This window comes from Phoenix dactylifera, chromosome 18, assembly GCF_009389715.1.
Source record: "Phoenix dactylifera cultivar Barhee BC4 chromosome 18, palm_55x_up_171113_PBpolish2nd_filt_p, whole genome shotgun sequence".
NCBI lineage: Eukaryota > Viridiplantae > Streptophyta > Magnoliopsida > Arecales > Arecaceae > Phoenix > Phoenix dactylifera.
Window position 1 is genome coordinate 6,836,567 of NC_052409.1, and position 19,179 is coordinate 6,855,745.

At 38.7% G+C, this 19,179-nt stretch overlaps 1 protein-coding gene across 1 annotated transcript; it reads left to right on the forward strand.

Moving 5' to 3' along the window:
• The first annotated feature begins 262 nt into the window (after nt 1-262).
• Nucleotides 263-13,606, forward strand: LOC103710742 (phosphatidate cytidylyltransferase 5, chloroplastic-like). The gene is made up of 7 exons (XM_008796621.4): nt 263-640; nt 726-1,009; nt 2,401-2,591; nt 3,464-3,588; nt 4,465-4,598; nt 5,436-5,551; nt 13,008-13,606. Exons 1-7 carry the CDS (start codon nt 380-382, stop codon nt 13,097-13,099), a joined length of 1,203 nt encoding a protein of 400 aa, XP_008794843.3. The 5' UTR covers nt 263-379; the 3' UTR covers nt 13,100-13,606.
• Nucleotides 13,607-19,179: the final 5,573 nt, after the last annotated feature.

Consider the following 19,179-nt stretch of genomic DNA (forward strand, 5'->3'; position numbering starts at 1 on the left):
TTATTTTCAAAATTTTATTTGAAATAATTATAATACAAGGAGACTCCCTTGGCTAATTATATTCGGATGAGACTCCAGTCCAGAATCCCTTCCCATTATTTTTTTAAAAATAAAAATAATATATTTAAAACGAGAAACTAATTAGCAGCAGCAGCAGCAGAAAAATATGCGGCCGCCCGTTCCCTTCCGGCGAATAGCTTTGGAAAAAAAAAAAAAGAAAAAAAAGGGAAAAAAAGACAAAGGTAAAAAGAAAAAGAAGAGCGGAACGCCAGAGATAACCGGAGGAGATATCCGCTACCTCGGGCTCTTCTCGAGTACCGTCACCGCCTTCCCGGAATATGCCGCCGGTCTGATTGCCCCCCCACGGGCCACCGCAGCGATGGCTGCCCGCATCGGCCTCGACCGGCGCCCCCTCTTCCCTCTCTCCCACCACTTCCCCTCCCCCTCCCCCTCCCCCTCCCCCAAATCCCTCGCCCTCGCCCTCGCCCTCCCCCGCCCCGTTCCCCCCCTCCCCCTCCGCCTCCGCCTCCGCCTCCACCTCGTCCTCCGCCGCTCCCGCTGCCCACCATTCCACTTAACCGCCGCCTTCGCCCCCTCAGCCGCCGCCGATGGCCCCGCCGACCAAGAAGTCCACCTAAAGGTGCCTCCTCCCCCTCCTCCGAAAACCAGCATCTTTTTTTTTTTTTTAATCCTTTTGGTCTTGATTCGATCGGAGAATGATGTAGGATGTGGAGTCGGCGGTGGTCATCGATCAGCAGCGGCAGAATCAGGTGAGCCAGCTGAGGAAGAGGGTGACTTTTGGGCTGGGGATCGGATTGGGCGCCGGAGGCATCGTCGTGGCTGGGGGATGGCTGTTCACTGTGGCGGTGGCGGCCGCGGTGTTTGCCGGCGCCCGGGAGTACTTTGGGTTGGTCAGGAGTCGGGGGATTGCCGCCGGGATGACGCCGCCTCCCCGATACCTGTCGAGGGTTTGCTTAGTTATCTGTGCTCTCATGCCCATACTGACGCTGTAAGTTTCTTTGTTTAAAATTTTGTAAAGCTTTTGTTTGCAAGGTATGACAGCAGCAGTCGGAGGAATTCGACTGAGTAAACAGATCTATATTACAACTACCTAATATACAACAATTAGGAACATTAAGTTTTTTATAAGGTAGAAGTTAGATATATAAAATGCATGCATGCCATTGAATGGGAAGACATAAAGTTTCCAAATAATCTAACAATTTAATTTAAGACATGCTAATTGATAAAACACTCAAGCAACCATTTTGACCTTGCCATTCATTTGGTGAAACTAAATGTTCATTCCATATAGAATGAAGCATTTGGCGACAACACTTTTTATAGACCATGCTCGTATAACAATTGCAGTTAGAACACCTAATAACAGTTGCAAACATGCCCCATTTCAAATTATTCTAATATTCATTATTCTTTAAAGTTAATATAATTTCCAATATTGTTTTCTTGTCCCATATTTGTCTTGTTTTTGCTTTTTTTCTTATAATTAATTCCTTTTTTCTCCATATTTATTGCCTAGACATTAATTTTCTGATTTTTTTTTTGATTTTTCTTGAAAGTCATTTGGAGTGAAACAAAACAAAATGCTAGAATGGTTTAACCTAATATGTGCACAGCATGTTAGAAAACAGTTATTATAAACCATGCAAAAGAGACTTCAGATGCATGCGCACCAATGATTTGTGTTAGAATATCCATGAGATAAGGATGGGCGTCAAAGATAGAGTGTTGGTTGCACAATGTGTCCATAGAATGGTCGAATCCTAAATTTGCACTCTGTGAAAAGATTAATGTTGTATGCTAGACTAATTCATTGGAGGAAATGACCTATGTCCTAGAAATTATGCATAAAATGACCTGCTGCTTGTTCAAGAATTTGCGGTCTAGCTGGGTTTCAAAGATGATATGCTTTAGCATGCTTCTGCCTACTCTATTTTATATTACAATATGTTCCCCCTCACATGCTGAAAACATCAAGTGGAAAAATATTTCTCAACCACAACTAAGTGAGAATAACTATTGGTTGACAATGCTTTAACTAGAAACTGGTACATGATGGATTGTGGTCCCCTTGGCCATGGAAATGTTTTGGGTTGCATGAATTGATAATTACCCTTCTGCTTTTGTTTATGTACTTGCCCCCTTATTCATCTAAAACAGTATATGAAGGGAGAGAATCAAGAGAGACATTTATTAAAGAAGAGCATGTAGAGGCAGGCGTCATGACCTCATGTGCAATTGCCAGCCGCACTGAGTTGTTTGCTTTATTTAGCATATTTTACCTAGTGATCTTCATGACTTTGGCTGATTTTATTCTGTCTCATAGCTTATTGCATCTCTCCAGGATTGTCTGTCTGATGCTTTCTTATGAATGGCCAGGTATTTTGGTCACATGGATGTGTCTGTAACTTCATCAGCTTTTGTTGTTGCAATGGCGTTGATTTTACAGAGAGGAAATCCCCGTTTCGCCCAACTAAGTAGTGCAGTGTTTGGGCTGTTCTACTGTGGCTATCTTCCCTGTTTCTGGGTTAAACTTCGTTGTGGTTTGTCTGCTCCTGCGCTAAACACCAGTATGTTATCACATTTTTCCTCTAATCAAGTATTCTATCAGGTGACTGCATGCAATAAATTAGAATAACTTGTCTAATACCCTGTTCGTTGGACATGGCATATCTGAATAACCACTGGATCCTTACCTACAAAATAGGAAAAAAATACATGCAATGAATTAGATGGAGAAGATCTTACATTTGCTTGTTAATAGCTATTGGTCAAGTATTTATCCGACAATTCACTATTGTCCATGTGAGCTGCTCTAGTTAAACATGTGCATGTCTCGGGCATTGTTGTTTAATGTGCCTGTATCAGGTTGCACTGTGTCAGGTGAGAATCGGGGAGTAATTGTTGGACTAGATGCAATGTCCCACTAGGACATGAAGTGATCCATAGATAAAACCAGTTTATGGATATGAGTCTACCTCCCAATTGGTTGCAAGTATGCAATGCATTTAGAAGTTAAAAGGAATATTATGGGCATCATATTGGACATGTTTGCGCTATCATTTGTATGCAAAATATCAGAACTTCACACCAACTCTAGTAGCCCCTTAAAACTTAAGGTGGACCCCGAACCAAAAGTCTATCATGAGAAAGACTAGCTGGCAATGGGGTACATTGCTCTCCTATCCATGAGTGTGTGTTTTCGTGTCAAACTTTGACTAATTGGACTTTGGTCCATTCTCAGCTTATTGACAAGGTTACTTGTGAACATATGGTTGTGGGGTTAAACATTGTTGTGACTTATGCAAAGGTGTTTTTATACATTTTTGAACTGCCAGATGCTACCTTTTTCATTCTAATTCTCATTATGTAATGTTATTAAGTTATAGTGATACCATCTTTGTCACACTCTATTAAAGCATTGAAAGATCTACTCTTTCAGAATTTGGAAATTTCTGGCCAGTTCTTCTTGGTGGGCAAGCTCATTGGACAGTTGGACTTGTTGCAACCTTGATTTCTATTAGCAGCATTATTGCGGCAGACACATTTGCTTTTCTAGGTGGAAGGGTAAACTTTTGAATTTTGTGATGTTATAGTCTCCCTATATATGTATGTATGTATGTATGTAAGTTTGTACTGTCAAGCATTTGATATCTCGATTACAGTGCAGTATATCTTGCCATTAGTTTGTCCCCCTGCACTTTCCATTTTTAGTCCTAGTAACTATGATTGCTGTGGTACGTGATGTAAGCAGGTAATGCACTAAAAAAATAGTATTCTAGAAATTGTATTCAAACTAGTTTTCAATTTATATTAAGATTTTGATTGGTGAAAGAATGTGGAGATCAAATGTTGTAGTGACTAGCAATCTGCTGTCTCAAAACACCTTGAGCTGATGGATAGCAGATTATCCTCTTGACAGATATGAAGTAATGTCATTTCTATAGTTTGCTAAAGTCATCCTAATGCTTTTGTTTTGCTTTTTCAATAAATTGACATCACTATCCATAGATGTTTCAAATAAATTGTAAATATGACTCTTATTTGTTAAAAATAGTTGCATGAGAATTATTTCATAAGTATGATCGCTCAAACCTTGTGAATTTATTTCAGAATCTGATATCTCAGACTACCTTATGGTAATTATATTTATGAAGAATTGTAATCTGAAGAAAAATTACAAAAGTAACTGGGACATATTTAAGGACATTCTGATTTGACAAGCCCTTGTTTCTTGAACCTTGAGCATTAAAGTCAATCCAAGCATGCCTTGCATCACAGTCATAACCAAAACCAAGAAACCAATGATCATATCTTAGCCTTTGCCACTTGTTTAGCAGCTTGTGCATTATGTTATCATGTTTGCATGTCACATGCCTGTATGTCAATTCTGGTGCCAAATTTGCAAGAATAATCTTGGAAGCTGTCCTGTTTATCTTGTAGGCATTTGGTCGTACACCACTTACTAATATAAGTCCAAAGAAGACTTTGGAAGGAGCATTAGCTGGACTAAGTGGCTGTGTAATCATTGCAGTACTGCTATCGAAGATTTTATGCTGGCCTACTTCCTTAATAAGGTGCTCATGAAGACATAATTTTTCATTTTTTAATATATATTGGGGTATGATTTTGTTCTATTCTTTTAGTTGTTCACCAAGGATCTTTGCTTATTTGTTGTGGAAAAACCCTTCATTTCCATCAGAAATTTACTGCTGGTCTGATTTGGGCAGATTGTGTGATGTCGTATTCATATTTCAAGTGATCCGCCATTTCAAATCATTTTAATTTTAAAATTGTGATTTTCTCATTATTGCTGGCTACCGGTGTTGCATGGGCATGGATATGAGAATTGGATTTCGACACATATCCAAGTGTCCAACTCAGCAAAAGGGAAAAAAGAGATAAGGGGATGCATAGAATAACATATACATTTAATTAAATTATATATTTGTGCCTTTAAACTTTATCTTTTTAAACATGAAAAAGAAAATATTAAGATCTTCCAATACACATGTTTCTCACTCAAACTTCCCAAGTAACTTAAGGATATTAACAAAATAATATTTTGCAAAGTTGTTTCAATACCTACCTTGTAGAGGAACAACTATTCACTCCTATGATCAAAATAGAGGATCAAACTCATTATTGGAAGAGTTTAACTCACTTATATTTGGAAGAGTTCAACTCTCTTCCAATCTTTAAAAGTAGCTGCCAAAGAAGTTCATAAGTATTATAGTATCCATTATGCATCCGATAGGACCGATACAGATTTTCTAAGCTAGATGCAAGTGTCTGAATAACACCACCGGCTACTTCAATTATGCATTCTTTTGTTTTGTTATGATACAGTTGGAATTTCATATATTGTCGACATATTATTTATCAACATTGCTTGATTGTTGCCTTGGCATCAGTGCTTCTGCTTTTGGAATTCTGAACTTCATGGGATCTCTGTTTGGGGACCTTGTTGAGTCTATGATTAAACGTGATGCTGGTGTTAAAGATTCTGGATCACTCATACCTGGACATGGTAATTTTTTTTGTTAATATGCTTTTTATATATGCAGAACAGTTTTGTAACTTGAGCAACTCAAGCATCCAGTAGTACTAGTGACACATCATTTGATAGCATTTTTCATAGCCATAATGACAAGCCCTGGGCATATGTGGATTTCTTTTCATCTTTATGATTTTTGTTGGTCTAGGTTATATAAAAAAGTGAGTTCGAAAAAATCAGACAGATAGATTATTATGGATGGAAAGTTTTAACTATTTCTTCAAAGCAATAGATATTTTCACTTACATTCATATCGTATGCATGCATGTGTAGGAGACTACGAGACAAATTATGATCAGTTCTAATTTAATCATATCATCTTTGAGTTTATATGAACATTTTACTTAGGGTAATTCAGGATACATTAACTTTGGTTATCATTTGTTGATTGGGTGAAACATATGTGATGAACTGTGAGTGATAGAGATGAGCTGTAACTTCCATTGATTCTCGAACAGGATGTGTATACTTGTCTAGGATTCTATCCTAGAAGCTTCTCAATGGTACCTAAATTCTGGATATCTTTTTTTTATTATTTTTTAATCATAAATGTCCCAGAGGCCTTTAAAGAATTACCAGTGATCATGGAGTCTGTAAATAGTCAGTTAAAAACACACATATTTAAAGGCTTTATTTCCTTTTATGCTTCTTAAAGCAAGAGGTTAGAGAAAAAGTAATTTCAAAATTAAAATAAAAAAATCTAAAAATGAGATTTTAAAGTTCTCAAATGGAAGACAAATGATTGTTGAAGATGAGCTGCTTAGGCCAAAGGTGGATGCTATGCCTGTAAGGCTCAGATGTAGGGGCATTCAGATCGCTGTTGGAACCAAACGACGCACTCGGATATTGAAACTGCAAGCCGTAAACATATCCTGGGACATCAGCTAGCTGCTAGAAGTGCGATCGGATCATATCAAGCTTTGTATGCAATTAATGGTCAAGATTCACTCCACCAAAATCATAAAATCATTTCTTTCATTTTATCTAGCTGTTATTTAGAAAGTTCTAGATGCAGCAGAATTTTAGGTTAATTAGGAGTTCTTTTTGGAGTCAAAACTTTGTTGCAAGTCCCTAGGTTCATAATTGATAGGTTTAGAGTCCTTTTCAAATCTAGAAATTGTAAATCATGTACTTCTCAACTGTTTGGTTGTCAATCCAATTTGGAAGAAGTTCAGGGACATTCTTAAGATTAGAGGAAGGGCTAGCACTCCATCACCCCCTTAGGACCAAGTGGAGATCAAAGAGAATTAACGAGGATTACTGTTCAGTTACTTCAGTATAGGATATTCTTGTGATGGTTATTTGTTGGAGCATGTGGAAAGAGTGGAACTCTAGGGTTTTCTCAAGCAAGCATGTGGATGAGGAGTAGCTATCACATAACATCAAGGATTTATTTGTCTTGGTTAATATGTTGTAAACCCAGTATAGTCTCTCAGGTCAAAGTTGCACTTGATCAGATTTGCAAGGTAAGATTTTTATGGCCTTTCTTTGTAAGTATTTCTTTTAATAAATTACGTCGGGACATGCCTCCCCTTTCAATTAAAAAGAAAGAATTATCAAAACACCCCTTTAATTTAAGCAGTTTCTCTTATTAACCCTCATGTTCTAAAAATTTCAATTTGATCCCTTAAGTTCATTAAGTGATGCAGTGTGGTCCCATAGTCCATCTCCGTTTACCTAATCATACGGGATTGCATCATGTGATGGTCCATGAGACATTTAGAACTGAAATACCGTTGACTTAGCAGCGAAGTTTATTCTCGACTGGTTGAGTTTGGGGGGGGGGAAGATGGTGGTGCAGGTGAGGATATCGCTCCATGGCTTTGGCCTTCATTGTGGGGAGGCAGCCTTGATGAGGTGGAAGGGCCCATGAGGTTGACGTTCATCATGAAGTGGACCTCCTCCAGCTCCTCAGGAACACCCATGCCCTGGCTGCAGACGAGCACGTTGATGGGTTCGGCCTTCTTGAGCATGCAAGCTACGACGATGGGGTCACGGATGTTGGTGTCGATGTAGTGGCGAGACAGATGGAGGCATGAGATCCTAGAGGTGAAGGGGGTTACGAGCAAGGATGGAGACTTGGGTGCTTTCGATGACAATGTCGTGGCGGGTAAGGGCAGGGCTAATGCCACTGGACCCACTAGTGATTGCCAGGAAGAGGATGTGTGGGCCCTTGATGGGGATCTAGATGGGTTAAGGCCAAACGATGATGGCCACGAAGAGGACGGAGAATTAGACAATGAGAAGGAAGAAGGGGGAAGCCACGGATCGCTCAATCGATCAAAGAAGAGGTGACCTCTTCTACCCCATCAGCCCAAGTCTTCTGCCCCTCACCATCAGCCCTAGGTCTATCATCGCCATCGACAGTAACCTCTTCTACTCGGACATCAAGTAGTGAAGCCTGAGCAGCAATAAAAATGTGGAGCTCTTCCCCTAAGAGGTTAGCTAGGGGTTCAATAGGCGCCATTGCAGGAGTTGCTTCGTTTAACCGACCTTAGCCTTGATGCCGACCTTGCTCGGGCCTAATTCAGATAGATGCTTTGCCTCTACTTCTCCAGGGGCCACTACAACAATGATAGTGCTTCTTGGTTCCTCCATGGGCTTCCTGACACCACTATTGCTATAACGGTGGTTGTCGGAAGTAAAACTGTGGTGGAGCAACAATGCCAAGAGTTGCTGCCGAGGTCTAAAATCTAGAGGCTAGGCAACATTTTTTAACTCATGGCCTCCACCTTCCTCCATGCCCCCACTAGCTTTGTGTCATTATGCTCATGGCCTCTTCATCCTTGCTCACAACCCCTTCGACCTCTAGGATGGAGAGAGGTAGATGGCAATGGTAGGGAGAGGAGACAGAGAGCATGAAGGAAGATGGAGATAGGGTGTCTTATCCTGATTAGAAATTCTGAAATAATGGTGAGGGCAATTATGTCCTTTTAGCGCCTTAATGATAGTGGGTGTTAGGTGGGGCTCAGGACCATATTGCCTCACTTAATGAATTGAAGGGATCTAATTAAAATTTTTTAAATGTAAGAGGTGGTAAGTGAAACTGGTCTTAAGTTGAGCGGTTGTTTGATTATTTTTTCAAAAAAATCATCCTAAATCCCTCTACTAAGGACCCATATCTCCAACGTTACCTACATAGTTGGCATTGCTTAAGAAAATGATAAGTTTCAAACCTTGATAATGGAAAGTTAACTTCCTAACTAGCTTAAAGATTTTAAGAAAATGACTATTTATAAAATTATTTTAAGATGTACATTCTTAATTAATCTCCAAAAAGAATAAAGCCTTGCTCTAGGCATTATTATAGCGATCAAACTTATTGTTGGAGTTAACTATCTGTACAATTTCAGAATACTAAAATTAATATTTTTTTGATATGTATCCAAGTGTCTGGCGTAGGGCTTAAATCGGATTAGATACTAGCATATCTATATCCATATTTGTTTTATTTGACGAATACAGATGTGGATACGGATGTTAGTCGAATGCAAAAATTCATATCCATATTTGTTTTAAATGGATACAGATACAAATTGGATATCAAATATATGGATATAAATACGGATATAATTCGGATAATTAAACTTTATGACTATAGAATCAAAGATATTACTAAGTGCATGATAAATCAAGTAAATAACATGTTAATGTGGTCATTTATTTTTCTTAAAAGTTCATAAGTGTCATATAAAATCAAATAGAGTGAAATAGAATCGGATATTTGGATACGGATCAGATAGTTGTCTATCCATATCTATATTCATATTCATTTTTCTTTGATGGATATGAATATTAGTCGGATGCTCAAATTTCTATCCATATTTGGATAGATTTGGATACAAAACGGATCCGGACGGATATTATCCAATCTACTTTCACCCCTAGTCTGGCGCATATTCGACATGGATCGAGCAGCTTGATGTGAATATCCAGGTAATACATGCACAAATGGATGTATTGTTGTAACATGAAGCCAATCCAATTTTTTGTGAATGAGGATTTTGATAATTATTTTGTACATATTCCCACTTATGGTGGTTGGTGTGCAACAGGAGTTGGAGATTAAGGATTTGATCTTGGCACACAGACAAAACAAGAATTTGATGGTGGTAGATGCATATTTGTGAGGTGATATTGAGGATTTGGTGGTGGATTTTGGTAGAGTTTTTTTAGAAAATCCAAAATTTTTCATTCTTTTTCCATTATTAGTTTCTTTTCAACTTTTTGGCTAATTTGCTCGGGAACATCTTCGTGCTAGGCATGTTTTCTGCACTTTATTTCTAGGTTGGCAGCATCGGTACTGTGACCTGTGTCAGCTAGGTACTGGAATAGTATAGTACTGTATCAACATATGGTATGATGGACTATGCTAGTTAGGTACTGGCACCGCTTGGAGCTCCTTGCTCAACCCCTCTCCTTTCTTTGGCAACCTTGCCCAATTGAAGGTTCTCGTATGTCCTTTTTAGCGCCTTGCTAGTAGTTGGTAGAGAGAGGGGCCGCACTGGGGGGGGGGGGGGTGGTGGGGGTGCGGGTGGGGCACTATCAAGAAGGCAGTGGAGGGCTTGGAAGTCGTCTAAGGCGAGGGTAACAATGTTGGGGCGGATGTAGGCGATGGTGGTGGATGGGAGCTTTGTGGGTTGGTGCCGATGCTAAGATGGTTGAGGGCCTGGTAGGTCCTTTCGATGGTGATATTTCCATCACCTATTATGGCTGTAGAGGTTAAAGAAGTTGCAAAGGATAACTAGGGTTGGGTGTTGTTCAAGGCGACTGGTGGGGGCAGCATGGTTGCCATCGAGACTCCATCAATGGAAACGTAGAGAGCGAATTGTTAGGGTTTGGATGGGGGAATAGAATACACAGGACAGGAAAAGTTCAACTTGATTTGGCCTTGGGACTGAATCGGGAGGCTATGTTGTCATGGTTCTTAGCCAAGTTGGTAATGTTGTACCACCCTATTTGGGATGGTGTGCTTTATTATGATGTTTTCAGGTCTGATCAGAAAATTCAGACCTTACAAGTAATGCAGTTTGGCCATTGAAGGACTGGTATACACTAACAGTTCTTGGTAATTATTGCAGGATGGTTGGAAATGTTGTTTGATTGGATTAAGGGGTTAAATGGGGGATAAGTTATTAAACGAGGAAAGGGTAAGGACAAATCACCTCCTTTTCCTTAGGATAGAGATATTTCACCCTTTCCTGCCAAATAAAATCATTCAGGTTACATGAGTTAATTATCCATTGAACACAACAAACTTACCCTAGCTAAAGCTAAATTTTTCAGTAGGATAAGTAGATTACCCCCACCCCCACCCCCAACCCCCACCACAACACACGCATATTAACTAGTTACATGACCTAACATGTTGTAATATTTGATCAAGAACTCAGTCCTACTTTTACTTGAGGTTCTATTTGGTGTTAATAGCATACTAACTAATATCATGAATATTCTCCCAAAAGTTATACAAGAAAATTATGTGATCCTTCTAAACAACCAAAGTTTATCTATATGATGAGCTAGGTCATGTTCCGTTTATGGTAAGACTATGCAGTAGGACTTACTCCGTGCTTTACATAATTCTGTCAGTTCTATTTGAAGTTATTCTATCTTGGCTGTGAGCCTGGGAAATTCCATGCAAGAAAAGTCATATTTGCCATTATAAAAGTGCTTTTGCACATTGTATATCAATCCTGGGTTGCTTCATTGTCATGTGAATGTTTCCACACAAGACTGAGAGTTGAATTCATACTCCTCAGCCTATGTTTAAGTGAGCTGTGACTTTCTATATAAGGTGCTGCATTAGCGACAATGGTGTGACTGGTTATTGACAAATTTTTGTGCTTTTTATTGTCTTCTATGGTGGATGCTTATTTGATGCCAAATCAAGGGCAGTGTTTAACCAGATGGATTAGATTCTTTATGTAGAAATTGAATTGAGAACTGGAGTCTATTGTGTAAGGGAGGGGCCATGATGATTCAGTTGCTGGGATCAATGTAAACTACCGACAGTTTTGATGAGAAAGAATGCTATTCATTAACCATCATTTCAATGGAAAAGCTACGGGATCACATCTCTATTCTAAATCCTTTTCATCGTCGTTCGTTTTTTCTGTCCTAAGTTGTCCTGCATTTCTGACCATTTACCTACTTCTAGGTAGAGGAGAACTGTAAAGGCAGCAACTGTTTTCATGTCATTTCACAGCTATATGATCAACATTCTAGGAAGAAGGTGATAGTATTCTAACCTTTGGAGTAAGGCATGCAACTATAAAGTGGCTTTGACTTTGTAAGGGGTGCAACATATTTGGGCATAGGAGTGGGAAAGCAAGGCTAATAAAAATTTTGAAAGTTGAAGCTCATAGGAAGCATATTAGCATAAACAAATAAAATTTCACATATTTAGTTTTTTCTTCCTTTGGAAAACTAGAATGTGGCACATGTCATACACGTGCTGTTTAATTTTTTTAATAAAAAATATGAAAATAAATAATAAATGCTAGAAGGATTTGAATCTTTGATCTTGTGGTTAAACATGGGATAGGGAGAGGCTGCTGAGGAAATGCATGGGATGGGAAAAGTGGGATCTAGAAATGTGGCCGATCAGACACACGTCACACACCTCATGCACTGACACTTTAGAAGAGTTGGTGTTAAATAATGGAATATATATGTGATGATCACCGCCCCCTCCCACCGGGAAAAAAAAGAAAAAACAAAGTAAAAGATGTAGCCTCAAAAGGTTGGTGTTGTATATTGAAGTAGAAAGTAGAGGAGCTTGGTTGCAGAGTTGGAAGCATCAGGAACGGGTGCAGATGTGATGACAAAAATTCAAAGGAGGCATGGCCTGAAGCGGAAGTGCTCAGCTAGTATGTTCAAGAGCTAGCTAGTGTTGGTTGGATTAGCTATAAAGTTTTTTCAAAAGCAAAGGACATGAGGAGATAGTCTATCCAAGCTGTGTCACTTCATTTGTTCAAATACTTATATTTGACCATATTACATTTGTTGAGCTACCGTCTTTCCTCAAAATGATTCATTGTGAGGTTGTTTCAGCTCCTTTTTTACTTCTTTATTGTGATAGAATAACCTCATTCAGGACGTACATGCTTGATGGTTTTTCTGCAAGGAGTATATTGAGATAGCCATATAGGATCTCCATTTAAGTGGTAGATTCTACTTACATAAGAGGCTGCAAATCAAGGTTTCCTTTTTCAGCTCTGAGGGTGAGTTGGGAAGCTTGTCAATCTCATTCTGCCCATGTTAACCTCTTGGCATTTGAAACAGTTTGGTGAAAGTTGGGTGCTACTAACTGGATAATTATTATGCGTCTGCATTTTCTCTAAATGGAACAACATATGCACTATGTTTTCACAGTTCTTCAAAATATGTCAAATATTCTTTATGTCAATTGGTTCCAAATGTGCAGGAGGCATACTGGATAGAGTGGACAGCTATGTGTTCACAGGTGCACTATGTTACTCCTTTGTGAAGATTGCCCTACCACTCTTTGGTGTTTGATTTTCATCAAAATCAATTTGTGGGGAGAGTTCAAACGTTCTGCTTGCCCTCTACTTGGAACCGGAACCTGAATCTAACAAATTGACAAAATAGAATAGAGGAAAAGAAGTCTGGGATATGTTGGTGGTGATTGTGAAGAAATCCTTCAATTGGTGGTGTACTGTTTCTGATTCTTTTGAAGGTGAAGGACATGTCAATACCTCAGGAAATCTAGATGAGGTAGTCGCGTCATAGAAATTCTTGGTATCGATCGGAATCTGATATTTGTGCAACAATGCTTTCCAACTTCACTGATTAAAGTGTGAGGCCAGAGACAATGTACATAATTTGGTATTTGAAATTTTTTCCCCTGAAATTGTTATACTTGAAGACTTTTTAATGTAGTGAAGGCCATCTGATAAGAACAGCGAGTGTAGCATCACGAGAGTTACTTTGTTCTATCTGTATACCTATTCTTTTGACTTTGCAATGATATATTTTCATCAAAAAAAGGACTTTGCAATGATATGCTGCAGGGGCCCAAAATGTTTCCTTGATATCCTTCGTTCTTCTTGTGTGTGCATGGGGGCGTGTAACCATTCAGCTCCAAGTCCTATTTACTTGTTTCCTATGATGATCAGTAGATGCACCCAGGGTCATGAACTCTGGGTAAGGTATTATGCTTTTTCAGTCTAGTGCTGCTTTTTCTAATTTTCGCTGGTGAAGCTTCTGCAACCATAGTCACAAACCCTAAAGTCCTACATCACCAAGTTTTGAGAGTATTCTGTGAGCTTTCCTAAGAACATACCACTCCGGTCAAAAATTACTGATTTTTTACTTTCTGCCTACGTTCTTTCCCATTCTTTTTACAATTGAGGATAATTTTGTCAGGTTCTTATTCTCTTCGATGGAAAGTGATACGAGGAGAAGCATTTCTAAATTCTTGGATATGCTCCACTGTAAGGTGACAAATCAGTTGGTTTACGGTCAAAGGGTTCCATGCCAGTGATGCTGTGAATTATTGGATAAGAGTCTTCTGAGGAAAGGATAATGAAAAGCGTCATTATTCTTTCTTTTTCTGATGCTTCACGACACTTCTTTTCCATGTTCAAGTGGGTTAGAAAGATTATTTAGTTTGGATAAACAAATAGCGAAGAAGGTAGTGAAAGATTAAGGAGACATGACAGAACAGAATATGATGACAGGATGTCCTGTTTGTAAGCTGTCTGGTCTTGGTTGAAGACCTCACAAGTTTGTGCATGGTTGACTTCTCTTTTATTTCAGCCTGTGCCTTGGATGACACTAGAAGACTTTAATTATACAGAGGGCAGTTGACTTGCACAGGGACATGAAATTGAAGTAGTTGGCATAGTTGTAAAGAATTGATTGTACTGCAAATCTCAGAGGACATTTTTTTTTGAATTCTTCAGTATGTCTTGCCATGGCTAATGTATTATTGCCTTAAATTTTTTTTCTAAATGATCATAATACCTTCCAGATGGTCTTAGAGCAGACTTTTAAGGACTATGGAAGGTAAACTCAGGTGTGGAAGAAGTATGGCTTATGTGAAGGACATCCAGTAGAAAAGCTCATTTGGGTGTGAAGTTCTCTCATGCAAGGGCACATTTTGAACCACACCCAACTTTTTCTTCTGCAGGTACTGTTGGCATCTCATTATGCCCAACACAACGATGGATGGCAAGTGTGGCTCATGAGGTCCTACTACACTGTTTCATTATAATGGTGAGGGTATTAGCCTTTCACATTGGGCATCTCACTGAATAACTAAAAAACATGAATACAACCTTTGCATGGAGCTTGAATCACAATTACCTGACCATGATTCATCTACATTCAGGTTTATTGAATGCCCGCAGTTGATCGCAGCTAGTATATCTGGACCTACCTAGATCTACTGCCAATCTTAGTAGATCGATTTAAGGGTGAAGTGACTTTAATAAGGTCAGATTTCGAGCTTATTGATGGGGGCTCAACTGGCTCAGACAGGCTTTTGCATCTGCCGGAATCCAATTGAAACCACCCAAGCGACACAGTTAGATCATACATGAATTACCTTTCAAGGAGAATCATCAAGCATAGCGACCACATCATTAATAACAATTGGCTCCTTAATTCTACTTTCCATAAACAAGGAACCTGTTTTTTTATCAACTCTAATATTTCTATTTAAGCTACTTTCTATATTTTAAAATCCTTTTTAACTCATCCTGCATGGTTGGGGTATTTTGCTTGTTACCAATTAAATAGTTACAAGAAGTCTGCAAATCTGTTAATAGATATGTCCCTTGGTTGATTTCAAAAGGAGAAAGCAACTTCGAGAAATTCTATGATGAAAATATGGTTGTAGCAATTTCAAAAACGGAAGCATCTTCGAGAAATTCTATGATGACAATATGGTAGTAGTTATCTAGAGCACGGACCCCATATGTGATGCGGTTTGCATCGTAGGGTACTGTGCAGCACTCGATGACCGCCATATAATAAGATAGCCATATATCATCATCACTCTGCGGTGCAAAGAGCGCACTATAGGGACCTGGGTCTAGTTATATCTCTTTTTCTAGATTTTATACATTCTGAAAGAGATATAGCAACTCTTTCGGTATCATTTCTCGGCTCTATCTTACAAAGAGAGGCCCCTTTGCTCTAAATCCAGCCTCCCATAAAAAAGAAAAGAAAAAAGAAAAAGCATGAAGAGGACTTGGGACTAAAATGGGAGCACACAAGGGCCACCCAACATGACAACCGAAAGTGCTGTGAAAGCTCCACGTGGGATTCTCTCCATGGATGGCTCCTAATCCCATTGTCGGCACTGAATGATGGGAGTTTGAAGCATTTGACTTCGAAGCGACAATGAACATGGCCACATAGAGGAGACAAAGGACCAAACACCCAATCCAACTAATGTAAGAAACTATAGAGAAGATAAAAGAAAAGACCTAGGAAAGTGGCGATAGTGCATGTTAGGGTTAGCCCAACCTTTTCTTTAATCAATTAAAAAGAAATGGAGACATGTTATAGAGGGCAAGAAAAGAAGAAAACCCCTAACATTTGGGCCACTCCATTAATATACCACAATTTGTAGCCGTGGTTGCCCCTTGGAAGGCAATTTTGGCAAGAAATTTTGACATTTATTTTGCAAAAAAAAAAAACTTGGAAAAATATAAAAATTTATAACATATGATTTTTTCCATGAATTTCAAGATCGATTTAATCAATACTATTATCGCATAATATTAACATTTTGACTTCCACATAATAGCCCTGACGGGACAAATAAATATTATAAATTTCAATTAGAAACGTTGAAATAGGCTTGCATGCTTCCCATAAATATAAGTTCGCATTGGTAAAATATAAGTTCCATGAAAATATCACAGGTATAACTAAAAATTAGTTTATACACTTAGAATTACGCTCGAGAAAAACCAAACAACAGTAGGTTTCCTCAGCTGATATAAATAGAATTTTCTCATATAAGAAGAATGGATCTCATCAAATGTAACACAAGTCTTACAAACTTACTTTTTGACAATTTTTCTTTCTTCAATTGCATTTGGTTGAAGATATTGAAGGACCATTAAGGTGAGAGTGGAGAACAGTCTTGAAGGTGAAGGACAGGGGAACAAAATATAAGGAGAGGTCCCCATGCCTTGTTTCTTTTTGACACACACGAGTGCAGCCTTGTGATTACGGGTTAAGAGAGGAGAATGTGTGGAGAGGAGAGAAAGCGTTGGTTCTACGCGGAGAAATAAAAGCTTATATCGCATGCTACGTATTCAGTCATAGACTCATAGTTTGAATCAATGGTGAAAGAGAAGCAAAGAAGATTGTGGTGGCAAAGTATCTAAAAAGGAGTCGGCAAAAGGGCTCTCTGCAATGACAGCCCCAACCCAACCCAACCTTCTCTTTTCCCTCCTTAGCTTATCTCATCTCATCTGATCTCTTCTAGGCAATTGGGTTGTGTTCCACTGGATTGGATCTGATTCACTGTCAAGAAGATCAAGATCATGAGTGACCTTGACCAACAAAAAGTTGGTGGACAATTCCCATCATCGCCGTCCATTCAGGTGATTGTCTCAGTCACCTTATGGCCAATTTGGTGGGCCTTGGATCACCAATCATTTGTTCGAGGGGGCCACAAGAGTTACTTGATCAATTTGGTGTTCTATCATTGGATTAATTATGTCGTTGATTTTGTAGTGCGTCGGTCAGGGACTGATGTGGCAAATCTTGCATCGTAGAGAAATTTCAAACATGAATTCGAGTTCTTTGAGATGAATTGGAGCAATGAGAAGTAGAATAGATTCGCAAGTTTAACATCAAACGAATAATTGATAGTGATGAAGGATATAAACAACAGTTTTTTTTTTTCTCTTCTCCTTCTGCGCGCCAACGAGCTAAGCTAAACATTGTTGGCTAAGTATAAGCCATTGATGGTATTTTGATGAACAAAATGTTGAAAGTAATTTATGAAGGCTGTGTTGTTTGAGACAAGCCTCTAACAATTATTTCAATAGTGCTGATTTGTGGAAGATGCAAGAAAAACAGACAAAAGGCAAGACCCTATCAAAATTATTCACAATTGTTCTAAAGGAGTGCATGGATTAGTAGAATGGCTTGCAGGATGTGATCAGAATACTCACAATGTAATGGCACTTGCAGATCATATGAATATACTTGTAGCTATCTAAAATTAGTGAGAGAGGGGTAAATTTTTCCTTCTGATGCAATGCAAATCGAAAAATTATGTTCAATTGATGAGCATTAAAGGAATTGAAGTAGAATAAAATTTGATCCCTAAAACATACATACCTGCAGAGCTTCAGATTCAATGCATGGCAATTGTGTCATTCCGAACTAGCAGCCTACTGTCACATCTATTCCTGACATCCAATAGAAACCTATTGTATATTGAGATCACCATGTTCAAGGGTGTCATAATTTCAGCTAAATCTGATACCTCAGTTGCACCAACTAGTTGCCATGGTAAAATTAGTCCTCAGATCTACCAATATATTTGAATGTGTTAGCTGCTTAGCTCTCCATTAGAAAAAAAAAAAACTCAAGTCATTATGGCTCATCTATATTATCTTAGTTTAAACCTTTTGCTCATAGATCTTTATCATGTAAAATTTCTTCCTCTTTAATTTTTTTTGGGTAGCATTTCTTTTAACAGTTGTCACACATTTACAAAGACAAAGTTACTTTTGCATGAGGTCTCCTTCACTTTTACCTAAAAGAGTCAGCATCTTAACTACCCAAAAAGATAAAAGGAGTCAGCTCCTTGGCCTTGTAGCCATTTCATGTAGCTAGGAAAGAAGCCAAAAAGGCCAGCTGACTCCATTGCACTTGTGGGAGATTGGAACCAAATCTTAGACCCTCAGGAGGCTTCTCAATGACTAAAGCCTTCCCTTAAATGCTCATCTCCCACTATACTTCCTTTATGGGACCAAAAGTTTCTTATGATTAATACTTTTACAAGGGAGGCCCACCTTTAGAGCTTCACTTTATCATCAAAAATTGTCAGATCTCCATGCTAACTATTGGCATCATGAAGACCATCCAACGCCGGTCCAATGGTGGCCAAACCTTAGCCCTATAAGTCTCTCTGTCCCCTCTTTGTTTCTCTTTCTAAGAATCTCTATCCTTTTTTTTTTTAAACTTATGCTGAGGTGACTAAAGGCAAGCATGGTAAGATAGTGAAAGGGACAGCCTTCTATTTCGTGATTCCCATTCAAAAGTTTTCCCAAAAGTTTCTTGTTTGATCGGTATTGGATTCTACTTAAAACTTTGATATGTAAACCTTAGGGTTGAGCCAAGTACAAGTACTTCAATCCCGGACCTCTGTCATTTCTCAGCTTTTATGCTTGAGAGCAATCATGACCACCCTTTCTTTGATCCTTCCAAAGAGAATGTGGGCAAGGAAAAACTCCATTTGTTATTGTGATAGTTGCTTAGTTTGAGTTCATGGAATTTTTGAAGGTGACGGCAGTAGGTGAAATGGGACAAAGATTTTTTTTCTTCAATAAAAAGAAAAAGAACAAAGTTTAATGAATAACGACAGGTTTTGGCACCAA

What these genes read in the sequence shown, in the direction of transcription:
- LOC103710742 (XM_008796621.4), top strand. Translation starts at nt 380, where the DNA reads ATGGCTGCCCGCATCGGCCTCGACCGGCGCCCCCTCTTCCCTCTCTCC. An exon ending in TGCTCCTGCGCTAAACACCA is followed by an intron (nt 2,592 to 3,463) that starts GTATGTTATCAC and finishes CTACTCTTTCAG; the next exon opens with AATTTGGAAATTTCTGGCCA. An exon ending in TTGCTTTTCTAGGTGGAAGG is followed by an intron (nt 3,589 to 4,464) that starts GTAAACTTTTGA and finishes TTTATCTTGTAG; the next exon opens with GCATTTGGTCGTACACCACT.